This window comes from Tenebrio molitor, chromosome 6, assembly GCF_963966145.1.
Source record: "Tenebrio molitor chromosome 6, icTenMoli1.1, whole genome shotgun sequence".
Taxonomy (NCBI): Eukaryota; Metazoa; Arthropoda; class Insecta; order Coleoptera; family Tenebrionidae; genus Tenebrio; species Tenebrio molitor.
In genome coordinates, this window is record NC_091051.1 from 12082073 (window position 1) to 12108107 (window position 26035).

At 36.5% G+C, this 26035-nt stretch overlaps 1 protein-coding gene and 1 long non-coding RNA gene across 11 annotated transcripts; one reads left to right on the forward strand and one right to left on the reverse strand.

The window, feature by feature from the left end:
• The first annotated feature begins 174 nt into the window (after positions 1-174).
• On the forward strand, positions 175-23283 carry Hipk (Homeodomain interacting protein kinase). 10 transcript variants are annotated; one of them, XM_069052013.1, is made up of 14 exons: positions 175-777; positions 834-914; positions 10563-10856; positions 11261-11405; positions 12383-12576; positions 12835-13065; positions 13391-13981; positions 14092-14385; positions 14436-14696; positions 14752-15243; positions 15300-15539; positions 16906-17462; positions 17836-18018; positions 18626-23283. In XM_069052013.1, the coding sequence occupies exons 3-14, from the start codon at positions 10566-10568 to the stop codon at positions 18813-18815; spliced, it is 3669 nt and encodes a 1222-aa protein (XP_068908114.1). In that variant the 5' UTR covers positions 175-777; positions 834-914; positions 10563-10565; the 3' UTR covers positions 18816-23283. The 10 variants fall into 10 exon arrangements, with proteins under 10 accessions (XP_068908114.1, XP_068908113.1, XP_068908117.1 ...); XM_069052012.1 differs by having other exon boundaries at positions 175-914; XM_069052016.1 differs by lacking the exon at positions 10563-10856 and having other exon boundaries at positions 177-777.
• On the reverse strand, positions 19553-25963 carry LOC138133974 (uncharacterized). The gene is made up of 2 exons (XR_011160592.1): positions 25589-25963; positions 19553-25530 (listed from the first exon to the last, which is right to left on the reverse strand). It is a non-coding gene; the product is annotated as an uncharacterized lncRNA (long non-coding RNA).
• Between the last annotated feature and the right edge of the window lie 72 nt (positions 25964-26035).

Here is a 26035-nt window from a genome sequence, read left to right on the forward strand (position 1 = left end):
CATGACGTCATTACCCCAACAAATTTAGAGCACACCGTTCACGCGGAGTAAGGTGGGTCATCTATAGAGCAGGCGTAGAAGCGGCATCGGATTGCTCTAAAATTACAATTTTCTCGAGCTCCAGCTCAGAACTGACACAATTTTCAGTCGTCTCCGCGTACAAACCGTAAATAACGTTGTGAAAGTGCGCTTTTAAAACGAAATCACTTGAATAGCATGAACGACTAAAAAACTGCGCATTAAAAAAATTGTGGGTACGGACAGAATTGTGACAGGACCGCAGCCGCGTCGTGCGTTTTTATGTAACACGAGACAGCACACGACCACATTTAAATTTAGCCCCACTTTATTTTCCCAGTTTGGTGAATTTTTGATTAGTGTCAGGGGCGGGACGGCACTTGTTGCTCGATTGTTTTCGGGTTGGTGTTGCAGATGTTGCAAGGCGGTTGCAATTATGCGGGAAAAGTGCACGGTTCTCACATAGCGACGGTTTCGGTTAGTTTTCTCGATTTAGGCGGCTAAATACGTAGAAGACGACCGCCAACCCACTTACTTATTCGATTTTCGTCCCCAATTTATCGACAGGCAGCGCCGTCCACGGCCGCGGTTCGAATCAGAACGAATACGTAGATTCTCGAAAGCGGACGTGTGTGGCACAGCATGAAGAAAAACGCGAAATATGGTGTAACCGTGCGACCGAAGTGATTAACTGTGGCGACTTCGTGTGCATAAGATGCGTGTGTTTGCGTGTGTGGATGGGAAATGTGCAAAACGGTGGTGAGGACTCGAAAAAGTCGGTTGTAAACAAACTGAATCAAGTCTGTAATTTCAAGATGGCTGGGTTTTGAAGGACCTCTTTGTCCGTATGTCAGTATGAAAGTTGAGCTGTTTGCCCAAGAAAGGAGGATAGAGAGGTAAAGATATTATTGCACAGTTAAATATATCGCGGCGCCTCTCCTCAATGATAAGACGGCCTCGTCGCGGCGCTAGCCGACATCTTGTTTGTCTACTCCCATCCGACGAAATTTTACACCTTGCTGGCCTCGTCCTCGTCCGCGCTAATTACGCATTTATTCTTCACCTCAACAGCAACACCTTCAATAACCAGACCGTCGACCGTCACTCCTCAACCCCGTCCCAGCCAACTCCGCTCGCACCCCCGGAAGTGCCGCAGGTCCTCGCGACAACCAGCACTGGACCGGTCAAGTGCCCCCATTTGGTTCTTCCAAATGGTTATCTCTATTTTGAAACTGCGCCACGGCGTGTGCGAATTGAGCCATATGGATCCGCGAACCAGCCTGTTTACGACAATATATTCAACACAAACATCGGACCGTTAAACATGAACACAAACACAATTATTATTGCCTCTATTGCGTAAGCTCGTACCGGGAATTAGAGATAACTAGGACGTTAAAATTTTGGCCGTAATTAAATTAGATCATTAGCCGACGTTGTGGGTCTCTTCCCCGAAGCACATTTGCGCCGGCTTTCAGATTTTGCTCGTCAGTCGCTCCGACAAATTGTAAAATACCAGACGACATTCGTATCATGTTTGTTACGTTCCTATCTTCCCAAAGACCACCAACTTGTTGCGGTGTTCCTCATGGGAAATTTATCAGAAACCGTGGTACGGAACGTTTTCAACACTAGCATATGTTGCTAGGTTGCACTAAGTTGTTGTGCAATTGCGTACGCTAGTTAACGAAGCGTCGTTTAATTGTTTAAAAAATTGGAAAATTCTGAAATGAAATCTGTTTATAGCACGAACTCTGTATATATTTCTTTGCTACATAACCACGTTAAAATTAGAAATTAAATCTGTTTACATACGGTTTGGTTAACATGAAATAACTTAAATATGTTGTGCCAAGATGGAAACAAATTAAAACAGAACATCAGATATCGATTGCATTATGGTTTATTTTCGAGCATTGAGAAACGTCACTCGTTTATATGTTGTTTGACATTTATCTTCTTCGAACTGGGTTTATGTGGTAGAAAATTTCAAATCAGTCTCTACACTTTTATCACATCTGAATAAATGAATAAAACACTGAAAAATTCAATTGATACGTATTGAACATTCTTCGAGTTGTGCTGCGCAATACCGTTATTTTTTGTTTATCCAATTTCATCTATTTGCTTGCCAAGTGAATTAAAGAAATTAAATGTCGACGGTTAGCAGTAAGACAACATTGTTGCTTTTCTAAACAAAATATGTCAGTAAAATATATTCATGTGTTGTAGAAAAGTCGCCGGCTGAAGAAACGAACAACAGTGTTTGTTGCTGTTTATCGTTAAATTGTTGCAACTTTGTTACCGAAATCATTTCACAATGTTTTAATTTCTCAACAATTATTAATGTTGTCAACAATCTTGGCTTGCCCGTATTGTTGGCACCAAAATTGCTTTGACGTGAACGCGCCTTAATCGTCTACAGTCCGCATCCATTCCGGTAAATGGAACATCGGAAATGAGAGAAATGTAACAGTTTGATGTCGTGATTGTCCGCATTTGCGTATTATTAATTTTGGATGTGGACAACACGATTGTCTGGAAACGTGTTAGAATCTGAAAGCGAACATAATTCGGAGTAAAAGGTGTGCAAATTCATTTTTAAATGGCTTAAATAGTTCAAGCAGACACAAGATTGAATCCAAAACAAGAAAAAACATGTTTTCGATGACTTATCGTTTATCAATCAGGGGAACTAACGATTAAAGACGTTATCGTTGGCTAAGGGGACCGCAATTTAGGTGATGTTGCTGCATATTTACATCCAGTTGATAAATGTTACGGCGTACCTCTGTTTATGCGGTATTTTTGAATTAGAATGCATAAAGTCGCAAGTTTGATAAGATATGCAGTGGCGGCTCGTGGGTTAATAACCAGGGGGGTCATTTTGGTTTTGGAATTTTAATTAATACGAAAAAGATATAAATACATGTGTACAAATCTTCAAAAATACGCGCCGTGCTGTATGTGATGATACACTGATAAAAATAAAAAAAATTATAATAAATTGATATATCATCAAAATAAAACATACCTTAAACGTGCTTATATTTCAAGTCAATTCTCCTCTCCTTCAGTTCTGCAAAATGATCTATGACCTTTTCGTTGAAGTTTGGAATGTTCTTCACAAGTGTTTTTTCGATGCTCAGCATAGACAAGGCACTAAGTCTAGATTGTCCCATTGTATTGCGTAAAAATGTTTTTACCCGTTTCAAAGTTGAAAAACATCTCTCACTTTCCACGGTCGTCATGGGTAGTGTACATAAGATATTTAATAATTTCACTGCTTCAGAAAATGTTTCAGACAAATTCATATTAATAAAAAGTTGAAGTATGGCGACTGCACCGGCACTGTTGCGAAAATCCTCACGACAATATATTACTTCAAGTTCTGATTTTAGTTTAGAAATATTTACTGTAGCATAATTAGCCTTCACCATATTTAAGATATTTTGGGGAAAATTGGTTGTGTATTCTTCAAATTTCTCCGCCTGGAATAACTGTGAAATCATCAGATGATCATTGAATCCGAATCTATGACCAATTTCAGACATAATAATGTCGCAAATTTCAAGTGAAATTAGTCGCTTAGAATCTTCTCCATTAGCTTTTCTCGTATTCGCTGATGATGTGCTTGGTTCTTCTGATTTTAAAATAGCACTTCTTACTTTTTGAATATTGCTGTTGAAAGACATTATGTAGTTTTTGACTAATATAACATCAATATTTCGCATTTGTAATTGTTTGAACAATATATCTACATGAGGCATTATTTTATGGAAAAAATTTAACCAAAATAAAAAAAGTTCATCTTCCAAATGTCTTTTTAAACCAGTTGCTTGATTTATATTGTTACCGTCTTCCTCCTCATCAATGATTTGCTCCAAACAACGTACTAAATCTTCTTTATAACTGTGTACAGTTTCAACACACTTTGTATTGAAAGCCCATCGAGTGGGTGCAGCTTTAGGTAATCTCACCTTAACCACCCTATCCAGTACCGCCGTACGTTTTGGGGATCGTCCGAAAAAAGACGAAAATGCATGTAAATTTGCAAAAAATATTTTTATCGGTTTGTGTTGACTCGCCGCTTTTTGGAGGATAAGATTAAGTTGGTGGGCATAACAGTGAATGAAGTGTGCATTTGGATATGTTTCTTTAATTTTTATTTGTACTCCTCCCAGCTTACCGCTCATAACTGATGCTCCATCGTAACTTTGACCAATCAATTTATGGGGTGCTTCATTAATTTTTAATAATTTGAGTTCTTCCTTTATTGCATCGGTTAAATGTTGTGCTGTGGTACCTGGAGGGTTGACAAACTTCCAAAACCTTTCATACACAATACCATGCAATGCATATCGAAAGATAAAAATCATTTGTGTTTTATTGGAGCTATCTGTGGTCTCATCCACTTGAATTGCCACAAAATTTGTCTGGTCAATTTCCTGTATTATATGTGTTTGTATAACGGCTAACATTGAATCTAAAATTTGGTTCTGAATTGTTTTCGATTTTCCTTTAAATACTGTACTTTTTTCCATATGCTCTTTAAATATTGAGTCTAGTTCAGAGACAAAATCAATAAGGCCTCTAAAAATCCCAGGATTATTGGACATGTCACTTTCGTCATGACCGCGTAATGCAAGTTCGAAGACTCCGCAAAATTTAACACAATCAATTATTTTGTTTAAAATATACCTATTTTTAGAAACCGATTCATTAAAGTCCTGCACTGATTTACGATACGCACTGTCAAGTTGCTGTCTTATGTCAACACGTCCTAAACAGGAGTAACTCATTGAACAATTTATATGCACAGCGGAAGACGCATGCTTTTTTATTTTGTCTTTTAAATGTTTAATATCGGTTACTCCATGTTTAGCCCATACGGGATCAGTTGAAAACAATAAACACGGATAGCAAAAAAACGCATTTTTCACACTACATCCGCAAATCCAGTTGCACAAATCGTACATCGATTCTTTAAAGTATCTGTGGATATCTTTACCCCTATCCTTTGTTGTTTGTTTCAAATCCATTTTTGGTTTTGGTCGCCCAATTTCCTTTTTTTCAAGTCGCCGTTCATAATTCAGTGTTCCAGCTGACTTCAGCGCAAATATCTCCTCAACAACACTCATTTTGTTTTGATAAAAGTAAAATTTCACAACATTCACAACTTGGACTGCAACTACACATAAACAATAAACACTCCAGTGACTTAACTCCGCAAGTCCTGAAGGCAATTATTATCACTGATCTCTATAATGCACATTGCACAATATTATGCACTGCTTTTTTTTACTCGCTGAACATACAATGTAAAATGGCAATGTTTTTTAAAGTCAACAATTCAAATCATTTGAGATAGGCAACCAAACTTACAGATGCATTATGCGTGTGTATCCCGATGCATAGATTCTATCCGAAAATTTGTTTGAGTGCATTGCTGTCAAAGTTATCAATCGATTGCTTTGTCAGCAATGCACCAAAATGGAATTTTCAGGATATGAATCTATGCAGAGTTATTTATATTCGTCAAGAAAATCGCATGAATACATTAACCATCAGTGAAGGACAAAAAGTATCTAAAGTTTTTTAAAAATACATATCGAAACTGTAGAATTTTAACTCCTCAACAAATTCAACTTTTATTTATAAAAATGTAGTAATTCGAATAAAAATGTTGCTATTTTTGTTATATTGGAAATATTTTTCTTTTCACCTAGAGTTGTCAAAATTCTTTCCGGAAATATTTTATGTATCCATGGTTATAACAATAAACGTAGCTTTCTTATTGGATAGTAGATTCATGAATGCAATTTTCAGTAAATTAAAAAACTCACGGCAGAGATCAGTGGCAGTTACGTATGCGCAGTTGAAACAAAACATTTATCGGGCCGTCGACCACATTAGCCGTATAGGAGTAAAAGGTGACTCTCACTTGCACTCAAGAAATTCGGTATCTGCTGTCACTGTTCTTCTTTACATGCATTTCTCCATAAGCCACTAGAGCTGTGTAGGGTCAATCTGAGTAACGGCCCGGCTTGCGGGCGGGCGCGCATTGCATTACTAGTTCTGAATGTAGATTGCTGAGGATTTTAAATTTGAGACTGTTAGACAAAAAATATTTGTATTAAAATTATGTGATTTTGATTAGAATATTTTAGGAGGGTCATTGACCAATTGACCCTAAGGAAAAGCCGCCATTGAAGATATGTGTTTTAACACGTCGGACGTATATTATTTATCTTGCATTCATACACGGGTACGTTCACGACGCATATTGTCATGTTTCATTCATTAATCATTGGTGGATGAATTGGTTCTTTATAGAATACGGGTAGTTATTTTGAGCATGAATGTGATTCAGATCTGGACAGAATTAAATATTTATGATATCATTTGAAACGCGACATTTTTTAAATGTTAGTAAAACTCGTTTCGTTCGTAAACTATTTGTTCCAAAACGTTTTGTGTTGAAAAATTATTTGATATGATTGAAATTAATAAATCTTTTCCAGACTCAAATAAATAAAATTCTAATAAACGCCCTGAATCACGAAGATAATACGTATTTTCATTATCGTTTATTACAAACTTTATTGCCTACACATCATTCAGCCCTTATGGCGAATTTACGAGAAACGTGTCGATAGATGTAGAACAACACAAAATCATCAACTTCACTTGAAATGCACATTGATTTTCATATCAGAGACTGGAAATCGAAAATCTAATTTATTTACGTCGGTCCTTCTCGGAAAGTTTAATTTTTCGTCGACGTTGCTAAGTAGTTTCGAATGTCGTGGGTTGAACAGATTCGACGAATTTGATGTGTTTTTCAAAAAGCGTTAACATACTTGCCATGTCTCGACGGCGTTCGATTTTAAAATGTAAAAGAGAGAACTTGGAATTATCGCCTGTTTGGGATTGTTATATCATCTGAGTCATTCCGTGAATTAGAATGGTGTGTCCATTAATTGAACCAAAAATAATGTTTTAACGGACCGTGCAAATCGCGATTTTTTTTTTCACGTGGTTATAGATGTAACTTAATTTAGTTACACAATATACGAATTTTGTAGGTTTAAAACCGGAACTCGCAGACTTCCGGTTTGGATTTATTCGCGTTCAAATTTGTAATTTTTATTGGGAGGTTGGTGTTACATAAAATTTGTAGAATTGGATCGAAATTAAATCCAGTTCTCTGTTTGTTCACTTGATAAGCGAAAATAAAAATTGTTGCCATTGTCTGCGTTACTTTCCACCAGACAAAAGATCGTAAGCTATCACAATTTATCGTTTTGGTTTTTCTTTTACGTTATCGTTAACGTTGTAATGGTACATATTGGTTGTTGAGAAATTGAACCAGCATTCAAAACAACTGTTTGTTTACATTTGTGCTAAACTTTGTGCACTGAAAACTTCCGTGCGACTCTGTGTGGGTGACGCTGACGACATTTTTGCCGTGAACCGTTAGGATTCGAGTCTAACGATTAATAAAAGTTATTTTAAATGTAATATATTCATACTTTTAAGCATTCGATGATGACAGATGGTGTAGAATTATGGCAAATGTTGCCGGAGCTAGGTTCGTGTAAACTTGGGCATTTCCACGACACCAGAGCGTTCTCAGAAATTTTCGATTCAGATTCAATTAATACGTGTTGTGCATTAACCAGTAAAACTGTACGGAATACATTTTTCTGTTAAAAGTGTATTGTTTTTGCTATCATCTAATGAAATTACGGGCACAATGGAAAACGTTGGACGATCGTGTGTTCGATTTGTTTAGTTCACATAACGTTACGGACGTTTTCGAGTATCCTAAACAAACTATCGATCAGTGCGACAATACAATCGATAACTGCCAGTCATTTTGAAATTCGTGTGTATTTGTGGAAACACCTTCACCTTTAACACTGTTACAAATTTCTTAGAACTTTTTTATTCGGATCGGAAAGAGGATACACGTGCCGCCATGAAAATTATGTTTTTAAATAAAAACTGGAGACACTGTTTTTGTTTCAAAATCAACGGAAAAATATTTGTTTTGTATTGTTTTCTCAAAGGACAAGGGCAAAATCGAATTTGTTGATTGAGTCGCAAACAGCGTATTATGTTGTCAATAACATTTTTAGAGCAAATTGTGTCTATGTATACGGGTTGATTATAGTATTGTTTTATGGTCTCGTTCAGATAATGGAAAGATAATAAAAGACAATAATTATTGTTACACTGTTGTTATTCGCGCAATATGTTTATAACTCGTTCTGTGTGGAGTAAAATTCAGATAACACCGAATTTGCAAAAATGTAGAATGGCGAACCTTATAATTCTCCTTTGATATGATTACGACATGACAACGTAATGCATCATCGGGGTGAAACGGTAATATTAAAAGTGCTCTGAATAAGTGGGTATACGTGGAATTTTGTTGAAATTTAGGTCGTCCGTTTTGTGTTTCGCCAGTCACTGCCGTGGTCGAACACTCCCCACAATTAACCACTATTCTTCATTTGGTGGCTTAAAATTAGCAATTTTAATTGTTGGTGATTTCAATAACAGCGAAATCGATGGTAGAAATTCGTTCCGATTAACGATTCGTCGGTCGACGAGCAACTCGGTTTGCATAGCAATACGTGCGTACCGATCGTGTATGTGGCAATTTAAAAAAAAAAAACAAAAAACAAAAACTTCAATATGAAGAAAGCGTGAAATTTCGCAATTGCGTTCTCAAAACAAACGAAAGTGCGGTGCGTATGTATATTCGCCGGATATTTTTGAACTTGAAAAAATCGACGGAAATCTGTTGATCATTAAAACGCGCAATAAGTGAAGTATTTGCAGCGATTTATCTTTTGAACGTATCGATTCATGAATGCGTCAGTTTGGCGATATTGTAATAATCACATTAAAAACAGTAAACAGATTTTTTTATTGTGCTAAAAATAATGTTCCTAGCGATTTTGTGTGGCAAACACGTGTCAAAAAATTTAATTAAACGCTAATAATGTTTGTGTTTGTGCGAATGTCGATTCCGATTTAAATAATAAGTATTGGCAAGTCGAGTGTAGCTTGTTAGGTGGATTCAGTGTTTTTTCCCGCTAAAAATGTTGCCAATACAGAAAATTGGCTATTTTTCCACTGTTTGTGCATTTTATTACACTAAATACATTGACGTGTTCAAGCTCGCGCCATAAATGGAGGCGCTATTGTCATGGGTCCAATTTTGTATAATTCCTGAGTCATGTAATAAGATTCCTGTTTCAATCCTGTCGCGATATAAAAAAAAAATGTAGCACAAATAACTCACTGTTGCTTTGCTATTGGACCGTGCAGATTGATCGATAAATTTTTGACATCTGTTTAAAGGACTCCAAACAATATTAATTTGTTTTTAATTACTTTAACTTGTTTGTAAATTACACGAACGCGAACAGATCGAGCTGTAATTTTTCTCGAGTGGTCGTCGTAACAGTAATTAATCATTCAAAGAAGTATTATTCCTGTTGGCATTTTGTTTGGTTTTTGCACGCAACAATGATGTGCTGGAAAACGGCTGGTTGTCGAGTGGGTCTAAATAAAAGCGAAGCAAAATTTACAGTGTCGAAGAAGTAAACTAAGCTGAAAGTGAAGGAAGTTTATGAAAAATCTTCAGCTTTTAAATGTAATTACTATTCGTACTTATGCGGAGATTGTTATAATCCTCCTCTAGCATAGTTTATCGATGTATATTTATCATTGTCAGACCAATCACTCAGTAACGATCATAATTTTATTCGACGGTTGGTTTTTCGTTGGCTTATATTTGTGTGAAAATCAAGTTTTCGTCACATAGTGAACACAATTAATCGTTAACAAATTTGCCAAAACTCATAACCTTAAACTTTGTAAAAATATCTATGATACCTACGTTCAGACAATGCGTCAGAGTAATGATAGGTTTCGAGCTTTTTTTTTCATAGTGTGAAGCTTCATCTTGGTACAAAAAATGTACAGTCATGCACGATTCCGTTAAAAAAGAAATTTCTTATACGCCGTCAGACCCTCTTGTTTTGGTTCCAGCTCGAAAATAAATTTTTAACTGTTTTGATTTTGCACTTGAAATAACTCGTTGGCAAATGCGATGTTTAGATAAATTCACTCTATCTATATAACATCTTTTTATTCACAATCATCTAGATGATAGGGACGGTTTTTTAAAATTGATGTAAAGTAAATTTGAAACTTTGTCTTCCTGTTCAACCAATTAACAATTTGCTCTTGGTTCAATGTTGGTCGGCATGTTTGTTGGAAAAAAATGACCTTGTTTATTTCTGGTAAAACATTGTTATACGGTTTTGTTACAAAAACATATTGTCTTTCAAATTGTATTTGTTCGAATGTTAAACGAGTTATTGCATAATGACTAATTTAATTGTTGCCGATGTAAGTTTCACAGTGGAAGTGTTTTGACAGTCGCTAGAGAGAGATTAAATGACGATAGATCTGCGAGAAATGTAAAATGTTTGGTGTTTAAATGATTTTTTTGTGTCCAGGGAATGCATGACATGTTCATCCAATCCCAACAATTGGTTACGAGTAGCAGCAGCAGCAGCGGGGTGGTTCAACCTAAAAAGCGTAAAGGAGAACATTACAACGGTGACAATAACAACAGCAGCAACAGCAACACGAACGTCGGTGATACAGCTTTCGTGCCACAGGAGTCAGTGTATGCAGTGACTAATTTTAGTCAGACTGACTTAAACAATGCAAGTCCAAGTAGTCAGCAACCGTTCGTACGTGCTTCTACTATCAAACTTTTAGACACATACCAGCGCTGTGGCCAAAAGGTGAGATCGCCAGGGCAGAACAGCATGCGCGATGCCAAAAACCCAACTTTGGTAGTTTGAAATTAAAATCGCACAATTCGCAATAACACAGACGTTCTCAATATAATTTTTTTTTCACACCAGAGTTTATTTATCTCCGCTTTATCTCATTGTATCAGCCCGTCTTGATATTCGAAATCTATTTTTTGCCCTTTGTTGTCGCCGGTGATGTTTATTGCGTTCTTGTCTCGATGATCGCAACGAAATCGACACAAATGCGACTTTCCATCGTAAATGTCACATTTTTCGGAACGTGTCACACGTTTGTCGTTTCGAGTTTCGTGCACTTGTTAAAAATATGAATCGTTCCAACGTACCAGTACCCGTGATCCAGACTCTAATCGGGTCCTGTTTGGATGTTGCAGCGTAAAGCCTGGTCGCAGGAAGGTAATGGTGATAGCGGCGAGGCTGTTTCCAATACAGATTGCAGCAGCTCAGCAACCACGACGGCCCACAGCAAGGTTACAGCGGCTCCGGGGGCGAACCCCCAGCCGCAAGGTAAGAAAAAATGTAATGAAATTTTTTAAAAGCTATCCGAACAGAAGATCTCGCCACAGTATAAAGATAACACTACGTTCAGCATTCGACACACGTGTACGTTTCCACGTGATCAGGCGTCAGATTCAATTAATTGGTGTAATCTCTAGATATAATTTTGTTACGAGTCGAAAGAATAATGAACCTAGAAGCTATAGTAATGCTGTGGTAGGGAGTCGGGCAGAAATAAGATATGTTTGATTTGAACCTCTACAATCAACACGAATTCAGTTCTTCCACATTGTTATTTTTTCTCGTCAACAGACTTATTATTCTATGTTGTATTTTAGCAGTTCATGTCAACCATTTGTACTAACTTTTAGTTTACTTTGTAAGAATTGGAAATAAAATGATGGATTAAAAGCAGCCATAAAGTAAATATTTTTGGTTTTACGTGGGTTCTAGAAAAATTGAAAAAGCGATTAATATCACAAAAATAATAATTGCAGCAGAGTGGAAAGTTTGTGCGATGTAGTTGGAGTGGTGTGGACTTGCACCGAGAATATTTCCAGACACTCGGCTAAAGTTAAAATGATATAAAATTAACGTACACCTTAGGGCTCACTAACAAGCATGAATTATTGTGAAATATGCGAACGTTACTGTTTAATTTACATGAATTTATAGTCAAAACCTGAGTATAACTTTAACTATCATTGTGATTAGCGACTCCATGACTAATGTTTTGTTGTGCTGTGAGTATTCTTCAAACTGGCAATAAGATATCGGTTTGCGTTTAAATAAATTCGTTTTTATTGCTAGATGTAGGCGCTTGTTAACATTGAATCGTTTTATAATTACAGTCAAAATTTCGTTCCGTATAAACGTGTTCGCCTCGAGTTTGTCGCGATAGGTCTTTATTTGTTCAAATGTTGCCAGTTGCTACGTACGTTCTCATTCGATATTGTAATCTCTGGACAGGCATTGTAAAGTTGTGTTTTTTTTATCAGGTTCTGGCAGTGGAGCGGACGGAGACTATCAGCTCGTACAACATGAGGTGCTCTATTCTATGGCAAATCAGTATGAGGTGCTCGAGTTTCTCGGACGCGGCACCTTCGGTCAGGTTGTCAAGTGTTGGAAAAAGGGCACCAACGAGATTGTGGCCATTAAAATACTCAAAAACCATCCTTCATACGCCAGACAGGTCAGTACACAAAATGTTGTCGTTCGGCTCGATGCAGATGTATGCACTATCTAAGTGTGTTTAGAATTGTTTCGATGTTGTCACAACTGACAACAATAAATGTCGAATATGTTCATCGTAAACGCGCGCAAACTCGGTTATGTTTTTGTTGGGACAAGATCGTAACAGTTTTATAACTGAGTGTTGGTGGAGTTTTTTCGATCATTTAATGATAGAGATGGTGACGTGTTGAAAATCTAATAAACTGTCAAATTTCAGGGACAAATCGAAGTCAGCATTCTATCTAGACTGAGTCAGGAAAATGCCGACGAATTCAATTTCGTCAGGGCATACGAGTGCTTCCAACACAAGAACCACACATGTCTTGTGTTTGAAATGCTTGAACAGAACCTTTACGATTTTCTAAAACAGAACAAGTTCAGCCCCTTGCCGCTCAAGTACATACGACCTATTTTACAACAGGTGCTGACGGCGTTGCTAAAATTAAAGGTAAGTCGTTTTGTGAAAGATCTCTTGTTTGTTGAGTGTTGCACGTACGACGCGGTGTTTGTTGTCAAAATTGATCGTCCCGAACACTTTGCGATTAAGAATGGAAACGGTTTCGGCATGTTTTGTTTAAATTTATGAGGTAAATATTTACCCAAGTCGAGCACTGTTTTAATGTCTGTTCAACAATTACGATGAATTGCTTTCACGGCTTGTTTACCGTTTCGGTTTTGTTACACTCGAAATCAATTTTAATTTTGACCGTTCAAATTCCATCGCGATTAGTTGGCGGATGATTGTAAAGTTTTCGTTGTTTTTCCTTTTGCAGCAATTGGGGTTGATCCACGCAGATCTCAAGCCTGAAAATATAATGTTGGTGGATCCGGTAAGACAGCCGTACAGAGTGAAAGTCATCGATTTTGGCAGTGCAAGTCACGTCAGCAAGGCAGTATGTAACACCTACTTGCAGTCGCGGTATTACCGCGCCCCCGAAATTATTTTGGGTCTACCTTTCTGCGAAGCCATCGACATGTGGTCACTGGGTTGCGTGGTGGCGGAATTGTTCCTCGGTTGGCCGCTCTATCCCGGATCTTCGGAATACGACCAAATCAGATACATCAGCCAAACGCAAGGTTTGCCCACGGAGCACATGCTGAATAATGCTTCGAAAACGACGAAATTCTTTTATCGAGACATGGATAGCACCTACCCGTTTTGGAGGTTGAAAACACCAGAAGAACACGAAGCTGAAACGGGAATCAAGTCCAAAGAGGCCAGAAAGTACATATTTAACTGTCTCGATGATATCGGACAAGTCAATGTGCCCACAGATCTCGAAGGGGGACAGCTATTGGCGGAAAAAGTTGACAGAAAAGAATTTATAGATCTTCTTAAAAGGATGTTAACAATGGACCAGGTAGCAATATTTAATCGGTTTCTTACTGTTATTCTTTCAAATCAGTTTTCAATATATTATTTTTTTTTGTAAGAAGATTTTTTTGATAATTTTGTTGTCTTTTTTTTTAACAGGAGCGACGCACCACACCAGGTGAAGCATTAAACCACCCGTTCGTTAGATTAGCGCACTTAGTGGACTACGCACATTGCAATAACGTGAAGGCTAGTGTACAAATGATGGAAGTTTGTCGTCGGAACGACTACAATAGTACAGCTTCGGGCTCACACCACCAGCCAACTCAACAGGCTGCATCACTTGTTAATTTCGTGCCAGGTTCGAATGGCAACGTGACATTTACAATTAATAATCAACTGACCAATCAAGTGCAAAGACTTGTCCGAGATCGTTCAGGCTACGATAACTTGGTAAGTACTTTCGAAAAAATATCGATCGTCGTTAATAATGAAACTTGCAGTACCAAATTTACAACGGACGAACGGTGGGACGACAATACGCAACCAGCAGTAGAGCAGATCCTTTCCAGCACCAGCTTGTATCAAGCATTCTGTGTCCTGCGGGTTACCAAGGAATGGGCGGTTCGCCCGCCAAACACGTGACGGTCGTCCAACAGCCGCCATTACAGATACAGCAACCCATACTAAGTCAGCCCGGACAACAGCAGTATGTACCAGTCAGCGTTGTCGAACCCACAGGACGACAAATGCTGCTTACGGTAGTAAATTTGTTAAATCATTTGCCTGACTCACCGCGCTAATACGATTACTGTTTAGAACGCCGTGCAAACATCGTGGCCGACAAACCGACAGCAGATGGCGATAGTACCGTCCTGGCAGCAGATACCTCAGCACGCGGCCATCCAACAACCGCTTTTGTCCGAAGCCGAATGGGGTAGACCGTTGTTGGTCGACTCGTCTGCGATCTTGCAAGAACAGAGACCCGTTTTTCCTGTTGACGTCGCCACTGATGTTTACAATTCTGCTCTCGTCGATCACACTGGCAGTACATGGGGCACGAGCAAAAGAAGTTCCAAAAATCATCACATGCAACAGTCGAATTCTCATCATAGCCACCACCATTTAATGGTTCCTACTCATCACAGGTCACAGCACGATAAAAAAGAACAAACACAGTTGAGTCCTGTTAAGAAACGGGTGAAAGAGAGCACTCCACCGTCAGATCAGATGAACTATTCGGGGAGCAACAGAAGAAATCACAGTCCCAATTCTAACGGGCACCATTGGCAACACGGATCCCACACACAGGTACATTTGAGTTGTTGAATGTACGATGGTGGTGTGTAATGTCAATAATTGTTTAGGTCAATTCGCACGATCACCATATACAGTCCCACGGTAGACAACATACGATAACCATCAATGATACACCCTCACCAGCTGTATCAGTAATAACCATATCCGATAGTGAGGATGAAGGATCGCCCGGTAAAAAGTCTAACAGGGTTCAAAATAACGCTCAGCCCACTGTTAGTAATAGGAAAAATGTGATAAGCTGTGTGTCAGTACCAGATAGTGATAACGAAGATAGAAGTTCTTCAAAAGTAAGTGGGAAATTTGTTTTATAATTTCTTGTCGACTTATTACTTCGCCGTCGGCATTGCGTTTTGATTACTTTAAGATAATTTTTAATTGCCCATAATGAAAAGTAAATAATGGAAAATTCAAATAAGTTTGACGTATTTCATTACGTACATATTTTCGATTCAATTGAAATTTGTTTGTTTAAACGCCGAAATATTGCGTTATTAGACATGTGAGAATGGAGAATTGTATCAGTTCAACCGTTTATATTTCGTGATGTTTGTAAAAACGAAAAGGTGTTTTTTTGTTGTTAAAAGTTGTGTTCAAAATAACTGAAAATGTGATGGAACGCCACGGTAGACAGTGTGTTCTGCTTTTTTGAGAAATTTATCATTGGGTGGCACTTGCAGTGTTTTCGTTTCATACGTCTGGAGTGAATGTTTTTCCCGACTTTACCTGTGTACTTTGAAACATACATTCCATGCCAAAGTAATTACTGATAAGCGGTCTTGGTTTATGATACAAATAACAAAAACTATTAGAATATGGTGAAGTTGCGTTAATTTACGCAATGAATGATGAAGTTGTGGAAAACAACTCACAGGCGATGGACAACTTTGATAGAAGCCGGAAGAATCCTTCAAGAAGGAAGTCACTGCAGAACCGGGACGTTTATCAATGAATTTTCTGCAGTGATAACATTTGTATAAAACTCTGTATATAGATCTGTAAATAATAATTAAAGTTTGCAATTGAAGAGTGAAATAATTTATTCTCTGCCTTTTACGAACATGTGTTGAAAAATAAATGGGCAGTAAACAAAATTGTTTTTATTAATTACATCAGACCCCGTCGTACGCATTCCGGCAAACAAAATTGGTGGGGACTTGTTATTTTGGTATTTGTCTGAAAGTGCTGACATTTATTTTGGCAATGAAAATTTGTGTGAGTGTTATGACCATGACTGCAACAAAATAGACTAGCGAAAGGTTTGATCGCTCGATTAGGAAATTATTTTGCTGTCTGTCCCATGGAATTCGCACTGTCACTGCTGACTGTAACGTTCTTAGGGATTTTATTAAATTACGTAAATTTTAGTGCTATATTCCCTATCCTTCAGTTGACTGAAAAAAACAAGCAATCAAATTTGTTACGTTGGTGTTAGGTAGTCTCTACTTGAAAAGAAAATTAGATGGGAGGATATTTTATGCTACAATTTTCATTTTTATTGATGGATTCCAAAATGCAGTAAATTTTGAGGATATTTTATGCTACAATTTTCATTAATGGATTCCAAAATGCAGTAAATAAAAATATCTATTATTGGGAAGATTTTCCTGTTTTCTGTACGTTTTTGAATTGTTACATCAATCCATGTTATTGCAGCACCAGTCGCAAGCTTACCAACAGCAAGTGATCAAAAACGAACCAACGCCGACCACAAACTACGCATCCGTTTCGCAAAAGAAGCGTTTATTAGCGAAGGCCCAATCAGAATGTATGTTGAATGTTCCAACCAAACAAGAACCCGGCATCGAGTACCACCGATCGAACGATTACAACATGCCCCAGCAGTCCCATTGTAGTTCAGCTTGCAAAGAACCAACCCAGGGATATCATTACGGAAATTCTGGTTCATCTGGTCACGGTCACGGCAGCGCTCAAGATCAGCAACCCGTAGTGTACGCCTCTAGCGATAAGAGAGTGTCATGGGCTCCACCCGTCGCTCACAATCCGAGTTCACACGGCGGTCACAGGAGGCATTCCGCCGTACCTGTCGTCAGTTTGAGAGAATACAACATTCCATCTCAGACTCACAAGGAGTACATACAGCCGCCAGCGGCGCACACGACGAGAGATAATCTGGCTGTGGCAAGGGAACAACACCTGCTAGCTCCCGGAAAGAGTTGGGGACCACCGCAGGCAATACATCAGAGTTATAGGTGAGTGACGGTTTGACGTTTAAAGACATGAATGAATGAATGTTCCTAAAATGGATTCACGTTGTTTTGGCATAATAATTTGGTAGTAAAGCTGTCTGTTGAATTAGGTTATATTTTTCTAAATTTGAGGTTATAAATAGCGGCAATGTCTAGTGCATTGCCTTTTAAAGTTCACTCGACAAAGATTTGTGTACTAACTTGGACATTTCAGTTGGTAAAATGCCTGGAATGTATTTAAAATAGAATGTATCGACATGAACTGAAGAGTAGTGATGGCATTAGATTTTAACATGCTTGCTTTTGAAATATGCACTACACATAGGTAGTTTAGTTGAAGTTGATTGTTAACACTGATACATGGGTGTTGTTATAGACACAGCAATGCTCACCTGTCGCCCCAGCCACTAGCTGGTGCTCCCAGATTATCGCCGCAACATCCTCTGGCCGCAGCCGGTCAGCCTCTTTACCATCAGACCGAGTTATATCGCCGGCCTGTTTACGTGACCACAGCACAACCAGCTTATTTACCGGCCACACATCAAGTGGCACCAGCAGGGTAAGTTAACTAAGTCATCCTTTAGAACGTAGATCAGATGTTTTCCATCCTTTCCTTTTCTAGCGAAATACCTGCAAAGAAAAGAAAATTGAACAGTGATATTTTTTTTCTAATGACTGACGATAGAACAGTTTTATCTAGAACGGTAGTTTTGTAGGAATAGTTGGTTAGGCATTTATTATGTAAGAATTACATTTCTTTTTAATTCTTAGTTTCTTTAGAGTAAGTAGTAAAAATTTGTTCTGGAAAAAATCAGTTGTGCCCGGATTAGGATTAGTTCAAACTTTTTGTATGCAGATTTTCCATTTTGTCAGTAGTTAGGTGTTGCGGAAAACATTTTTGTGTGCGTATTATATACCCGTCACGTGTATGCAGTTTTGATTGAAACATGTACATATTTTCTATTAAAAATTATTCATTCAATAAAGTATCTGTCGTTTAAAAAATTCCAAAAGTTCCCGCGTTTTCTGACCTAGTGTTAATACAACCCGCAAAAAGACACTGCTCGCTTTTTGATGAATTTTTTGCCGTATATTTTTTTGTTGAAATTTGACATCGACATTGGCATACCTGTATCGTTTTTTTAAACAGTCGTTTTTTGTTTTAGTCGTGCCCTGCCGCCTCCGCCAGCCCACCATTCGAGTGCTCGTCCTGTGCTAGCAAGTCATACAAGTCATCCGTTGCCTGCTCATCTTCAATTTCCATCCCAAGTTGCGGCCGCTTCGTACGGATTCGCCCCGTTGAGTCCCGCCAAAAGTCACCAATACCAACCTGCAAGCTTGTGGTTTGCCGAATAATCACCACAAAGCTCAAAGTTATTATTAAGTTTTCGTTAGTGTTGACGATTCGGTTCAAGGTAATATTGCATAATTATGTTTATTTTGACTGTATCTATTTTTTAAAAAATGTGTCTTTTGTGTATGAACTAAGTAGGTTTAAGCGATTTTAATATGCAATGTTATCTTTAATGTTTATGTGCAATGCTTTTTATCTCGTATTCAGGTACACTAAATGTTAAGTTATAATATTCAGTTTGTAGTTGAGGTTACACGTTTTACATTTTAGCCTTACCGTTTTTCACTCATTTTATTTTGTAGTATTATGCGAAAGGTATACTTTCATATGTTTTTAAGGGCATACACTAGCTTTAATTTCTGAATGCATGAGAAGTGATTCACAAACAGTGTGTACATATAGAAAATAACTTTGGTAAAACTTAACACTGTAACAAAAGTATCTTAGGTAGTATTTTCATGCAAAGGTAGTGTCCAATTTTTAATTTATTGCAAATTTTTAAAACTGCCTTCATATCAAAATGTTTCATATTGATCTTAAAAGCATTTTAGTCATGTTAGAAATAAGTAGTCTTCTACTTGTTGTAATTTGTATATTTTGTTCCGACTTGTTTAATTCCATAAAATAAAGTCGATCGCTCAAGCAATCAGTCTGATTTGATGTTGGAGTATTTTATGGAATTACTTAGAGTACATAATTGTTACTAAGTTTACGTGCATTTTTATTGTATATTTATTACTTTCGATTTAAAGCTTATGATGTCAAATTGTGTTTACCAGAATGTGGCAGTGTTGCATCTGGGTTATTGAATACGCTTTGTTTGCTATTTTAGGTGTGGGAAAGCTTATTTAAGCTTGAAACAGTGTCAAGTGATCCGTTTGGACGTCACACAGTTTTCCTAAAATCACTACTAAAAAGTTACTAGTCATATGGTGTATTATATTTTTTGTGTCTCCAATGAAACGGGTGATTGCGTGACGTACACTATGATCGCCCATATGGTATGTTAAAAAAAATTGATGTGCCTGTTATAATATTATGTATGACCCTCTTGGACGTACACTCTATGTTTGACGTTTAAAAAAAAACAGTGTGCACTAGCTGTCTTCAGTGTTTTTTCAACAGGGATTGACGTCAATAGAGTTGCGGCATATATAGTTGTGATATTTAATAAATCATTTTAATTGTATATAACGTATATTTGCCTAAATGTAGGGTGGGAAATTCGTAAAAATGTTTATACTTTTTTTGGTTAGGGTAATAGTTTTTACGGGTTTCGGCAAAATATTTTATTTAGGAGTAGTCAGTACGATACCTATAACTCTAGATGTAGAGTATTAATGGTAGTTGTACAAATAAATAATATTTTTGGATTGTGTAGAATTAGATTTGGGTAAAATATTAATATTGATAATATAATAATCAGGTGTTTTTTGCGTAGATTTTCTTCATAATGTTCACATTGATGCATGTTGATGTGTAGGGTTTATTTTTCTCCTCCAGTTCCTTCGGATTCGAGGTCCCCGCCTTTTTTTTTGACAAAAAGTATGTATATAATTTCGTTTGTTGATACTGTGATCATAAATTTTGTCGTCTTGTGTAGGTATCACTTTATTGATTCGCATACGTTTCTGAAATGTTATTTTATTCCACTTTAGTATTAACAGTAATTGCAATAATAAATAAGTTGGCCAAATGTTGGTTTTGAGACTTTATAATGCCTTATTCTCAGAACAATATTGTATTGATAGCTACTCACAATTAAATTAATTAAAATCTCAGACAAAATAGAGTGGACAAATAAATTCTGTTTTATGTAGCTGTAAATATTACTAATGTTAGATATTATGTGATACCGACATGAAAGAAGCGTTTCGAATGTTTAGCAGAATTAAAATTTTATAACGTTCAGTCCACTTTTGCTGGTCTGAGTTGAAAAAAATTTGCTTTCATTCTCATTTTTAATAATGCACAGGGTGAAATGTTTATACTAAAAAATGAACACAGCGAATTAGTGTAGTCTCGTAGCATTTGCCAAATTTCCATTTGATGTATAATAATCATCGAATTACTTTGCTTCTGTATGTTGCTTTGGTTATTTTTTAAAGACTGGCCTATATATAATTATTGTTAATTAATATGTTAGTTTGCATATATCGGCAGTATTATAATAATCTTTCATCAGCTTTAGTTGTATATAATATGCTTTTAATATGCAAGTAATGCATTTTTATCCTATGTAATTGGTACAACTTTAATTTTAAAACTTTGACTATTTTATATTTGCTCCCTCTAACACAACTGTATGTTATTCTTGTAAAATTATGCCACTATTATATAATGCGATTTAATGTATTATTGGATCGTTCTGTGTAATATCAAAATGAAAAGCACAATAATTAAGAGTACCTCATCTATTAAATTAGCCGATCTCTCTATACTGTAGAATTGATTAAAATACATTGAATTGTGTTATTATTACTCATCGTATCTGGCTTATAATTGGGTTGGTTTATTTTTTTATATATATTAGTTACCACATATATATTATTTATATAACATAGAAGCGCTTAAAATGGTTGTAGTTTTTTCTAATTCTGTTTTGCGATTAGATCAAATTTTATAAATATCAAAAAAAAAATGTAATCACTTCCGATCTGATATGTAATAAATATTTAAGATTTTTACTAATGATCTAAAGGCTGCACTACAGAATAGATTCGTGAATGAATCGGACGAATTGCCGTTGGATGTTCAGTCGTATCCCAAAGTTTGTGAACGGCTGACGGCAATTCTCTGATTCATCCTTCGTAGATTTACTATATTATTAGTGTTACACAAGACTGGTGTAGTTTGATGTCAATATATAGCGAAATTAGAGGTGTTCGCACCTAAATTTATATGGTGATAGGCTGTCGTAGTGAGTTAATCTTAATGTATATTGTTAATTAACTAACGTAACCATTTGTATATGGAATGTCGGACTTTTTGGTGTTTTTATTTTTTTAAGACTGCGCAATTTCTCGGACGGATGTCGGTCGTGCTGTCCCACATATACAAAATGATGAATAGTACAAACACGTTACATTGTTTAAATATGTAGATATTTACGAATTGTATATAGGTTGTGTAAATTTGAAAAGGTTTGAAAAATTCTATCCTCATTTCGAAATTTCGTAGTAATTGAAGATTCTGTGATTCGAAATTAATTTATAGTCAGCGGGGCCGAAATTCGTGGACGAAGTTGCGTCAGTTAGGTACTATTTAAGCATGGGTGATTTATTATATTTATTTAAGTACAAAAAAATGTATAAGATGGTTACAATTTTACTAAAAAGAAAGAACTACTAAAAATTTAACACTGCTGTTTTTTATCTTACAAAATTAGAAATTGATAATGTAGTGTATGTCAGTCATATTACCTACTATTAGCTGTTTTTTCAATAAAAAAAATAATTGTAATGTTGAAAATATCCTTCATCAGAACTATTTGCACTTGATGATTCCCGTAATTCTTAGACAATCCGATATGGAGTTGAAAAATTACAATTAATTTCTAAGAACGTACATGTCTGCAACTGATTTTGTTGCAGGTGTGTACTCGCAAAAGTTATTTTTTCGAATCTTTAACATTGTGAAATTTATAAGCTTATAATGCAACTTTTAAAATATAATAATACTAAGTAGGCAAAAATTAGAAGAATGTATTAAAATTTAGGAAAATTGGTCCTACAAAATTAAAGATCAGTTGTATACTGCTAATGGAATGATTTCTTAGCGTAGTAATCGACATATCATTTACTTCACACAAATCAGTTCGTTCAGATAATATCCAATTTTCAACGAATTACGCAAACAATTCACCGTTTAGTTGATGTTTCGTGAAGTTCGAGTTGTTTGCGCTCTATCACGGGAATTGGTTGAGGTGAAATGGTATTTCTCGTTGTTTTGGTATAGTTGCGTTTGAACTGTGGTAATCGGAAACATTAGCAGGGTACATGACTTTTGTGATTATTTGTGACGTCCATATTTTCTGAATTCCCGATTTTATTTCAACTCTTCAATGATTGGGCAATTCAGAACTATATGTTACTAAATTCTGACTGCACATACTGACTGCATTAAGTAACCTGCCACAACCGTGTTAGTTGGACCAAGAGATAAATATTTAAACCACATTTTCATGTTCGTACAAGTTATCAATGTTCTTACGATAATAGATATTAATGTGATTTGGCCTGAAACCATTTGTAAACTTAATGTAACATAGGGATATCTGCATGTAACATAGATTTATAACTGTAAAGCTTGCATAGGATTTATTAAATATTTTAGTATGTTTTCTCTATAATATGACTAAATGTTGCCTTTTTGTCAGAAAATGTACATCTATGCTGATGTAGAAGCATACCGGAGACACGTTGTGTCGTACGGGTGCATTTGGCATTAATAAACAGTCTATCCAAGGCTTTTGCGCGCTTCCTTGGCTTCTGCACCGCCTTCGATCCAAGTCTAACGAAAAAATCCTATATTTTACGAATCGCCACGACAACAATATTCGCAAGGCTGTGGTCAAATGTTTAAAGCTTAGAAAAAATCACAACGTCCTTCCAATTGTTTCTAATTTAATCTCGGAAATAACATCAGTTAATTCAGTAAACAGGTAAATTCCGATGGTGATTTTTTACTCGCGTAAACAATGGAAAGAAAAAAGGTTTTCAATTGCATAAATATTTATGTCATTATATTGTAATTTGAGGGCGACATTTTCACATGATCAATTCAAACTACACGTTTGTGACTGTTTTAAATAAACAGAAAAGTATTTGATACAGTAAAAAAATTTCAAAGAAGAACATTCTTGTAAAGATTTAAAACTTCAAAAGAGACGTTAAAACAAAAGATGTATATAAAAGTGCTTGTAAATTCAAGAAGAGATGCTGTGGTGATTAGTTTTCTTAAGCAAACTTACATAAAGTGAGTTGTACGTTGTACCTATGTATTTTATATTCTTGAGAATTAAACATTAGATAGTTCAATGAAAACCTATAACGACCTTTGTTTAAATAAAAAATGAAAAAAGAGCTTACCTTGGTCGAGATAAAACTACCCGATATTACTTTCATACTAATTTACTGGACAAAGGTAGGTAGTGAGACTTCTCAAAACTGGCGTTAATATCGTTTTTCTCTAAAAGATACCCCAGCTGTATACAGGGTTTTTCACAACTCGCGCCCTAGAGAAAAAGAGGAAACAAGAGATCGCATTTGAATGTGTAATTTTGAAGAAAAATAATCTAACTTAAAAGATATTCGAGAAAAGACAACTTAAAGTTAACCAATCAGAGATCTACACCTCCAAGATGTGTTTGCCGTAATTTTACGTTGCTAGGATTTCACTTAAGAAAAAACATCTTTAAAATATTTGGGCGATTGGAGTTGTTTTTGAAAGATGTCACTGTCAAATTAAATTTGTAATAAAAAAAGCCAAAACCTTTGTTTATTTGGTTGCAATCTTGTATTCAGCCGCTGATTATTTAGAAAAGATAATAATTTTTGGGGAATGAGCGTAACGCCAGGGAGCCAGCAAGAGTCTTCGAAGAACGTTTTCCGGGCAGAAATGACAATTATTTTTTCGTTTGCAACACATTTTTTTTTTATTTTTTGCTACAATACGTTGTAATAATAATTGAAATGACCTAGAATGCCATTTAGTTGCTACTATCAAGCATCAACCAATACCCCACAAGTCCGAGGGCCGCGGGCCGTCCAAGACAAAACTTGAGAGCGTGGCCGACCTGGTCATACCAGCCAAAAATCATGGGTGGGTTTTGCGCATCAGAGTCTCTGTAACCGATTTATTGTCATTGTCAGATCCGACACTGGTGGCTCAGCTCAGGTCCGTGGAGTCGCTACACTGAGAGCATCTCCTAGAATCGCCCATAGGCTTTGCAGTAGACATCTGAACTTGCAATAATGACATCTCTAACATTTCAGATGGTTAACCTAAATTTGTTGAGAATAAAGTCAAATCTAATGTCAAAATTACAGTAATCCAAACATTTTTTGTAGCTGATGGTATTATTTTTGAAACCTAGCAACTGGCTTTATTTGGTTGAAATAACATCACACCTCGAGGCGCCCTTCTGGGATTGGTAGAATTAAAAGTCTTGTATAACTCAGTTATGAAAGCAGTAGTAAATTCTTTGTTTCTATTTTTTAACAACTTATTGTCGTCGGCAGGTGCCCTTTTTCTCTAAGGCCCAAGTTGTGAAAGGCCCTGTATAATACTAATACCTAATACAAGTGAATAGTACAACATCCCAGGTACAAATTTAATTTTATGGTCCTCTTTATATTTGCAAACAATTCTTGTAATAATTTCTGGACAATTATCCGTCTTCGCAAACATTAAAGCGGTTTTGTTGAAAAGGAAAACGATAGTTGGTACGCCACTGTTGCAATTAACTCAAAGTCGGCCTTTTAGTAAAATTGTGTATACCTACATACGGTACTTTCAAAGTTCCCATGCAGAAACTTAAATGCCGTCATAAATTACAAACACAAAGAACAACCCCAGGCTATTTAGGAAAGAAGGTATACCTCTTGTTCTCTGTCTGCCACTTACAGTAGGTACGAAAGGGATGCAAGATATAATTTGTTTGAAAAAATTATCCCTCGGAAATCGAACGAGAAGTTAGTAGGGGTCAGGTAGTGCCTAAAAATAGTATACTTTTATTATACAGTGTCCCTGAAATTCGCGGCAAAATTTTAACCACGAGCTATCGCGCGTTCAAATGAAATCCTGGGCTGGGAAGGCGTTGGAAACCGTCAATTGTTGTGCTTTTTTAAAGCGTAGATTAATTGGAGCATGTTGACAGCTAACCTAAAATTTAGAGCCAAAAATGTTTTCTTTTTTTTCTTTCTTTGCAATGTTTTACATCAAAACTAGAATAACGTAACGATTCCTATTCTCGAAGCGAATATCTAAGGGCACCCTTTGCTGAAAACAAACACGTTCAATTATGTCCCGATTAAACATAAACAAATCTCATTCGTGTCAAACGGCGGGAAATTCAAACTTTACACTGTTCTAAACGGTTTAATTTTTCCAACGCCTACTCAGCCCAGGATTTCATTTGAACGCCCGATACTAGGTTTCATGTAGAACTCGGAAAAAATATTTAAAAAATTCATGTCACATGCATAATAATGTTTATTGT

Bases quoted from the DNA above. Each gene is read 5' to 3' on its own strand.
- Hipk (XM_069052006.1), top strand. From the start codon at position 9,668: ATGAAAAATCTTCAGCTTTTAAAT. The intron at 11,406-12,382 runs GTAATGAAATTT...TTTTTTTATCAG, and splicing joins GCCGCAAGGTAAGAAAAAAT to GTTCTGGCAGTGGAGCGGAC. The intron at 12,577-12,834 runs GTCAGTACACAA...GTCAAATTTCAG, and splicing joins ATCCTTCATACGCCAGACAG to GGACAAATCGAAGTCAGCAT.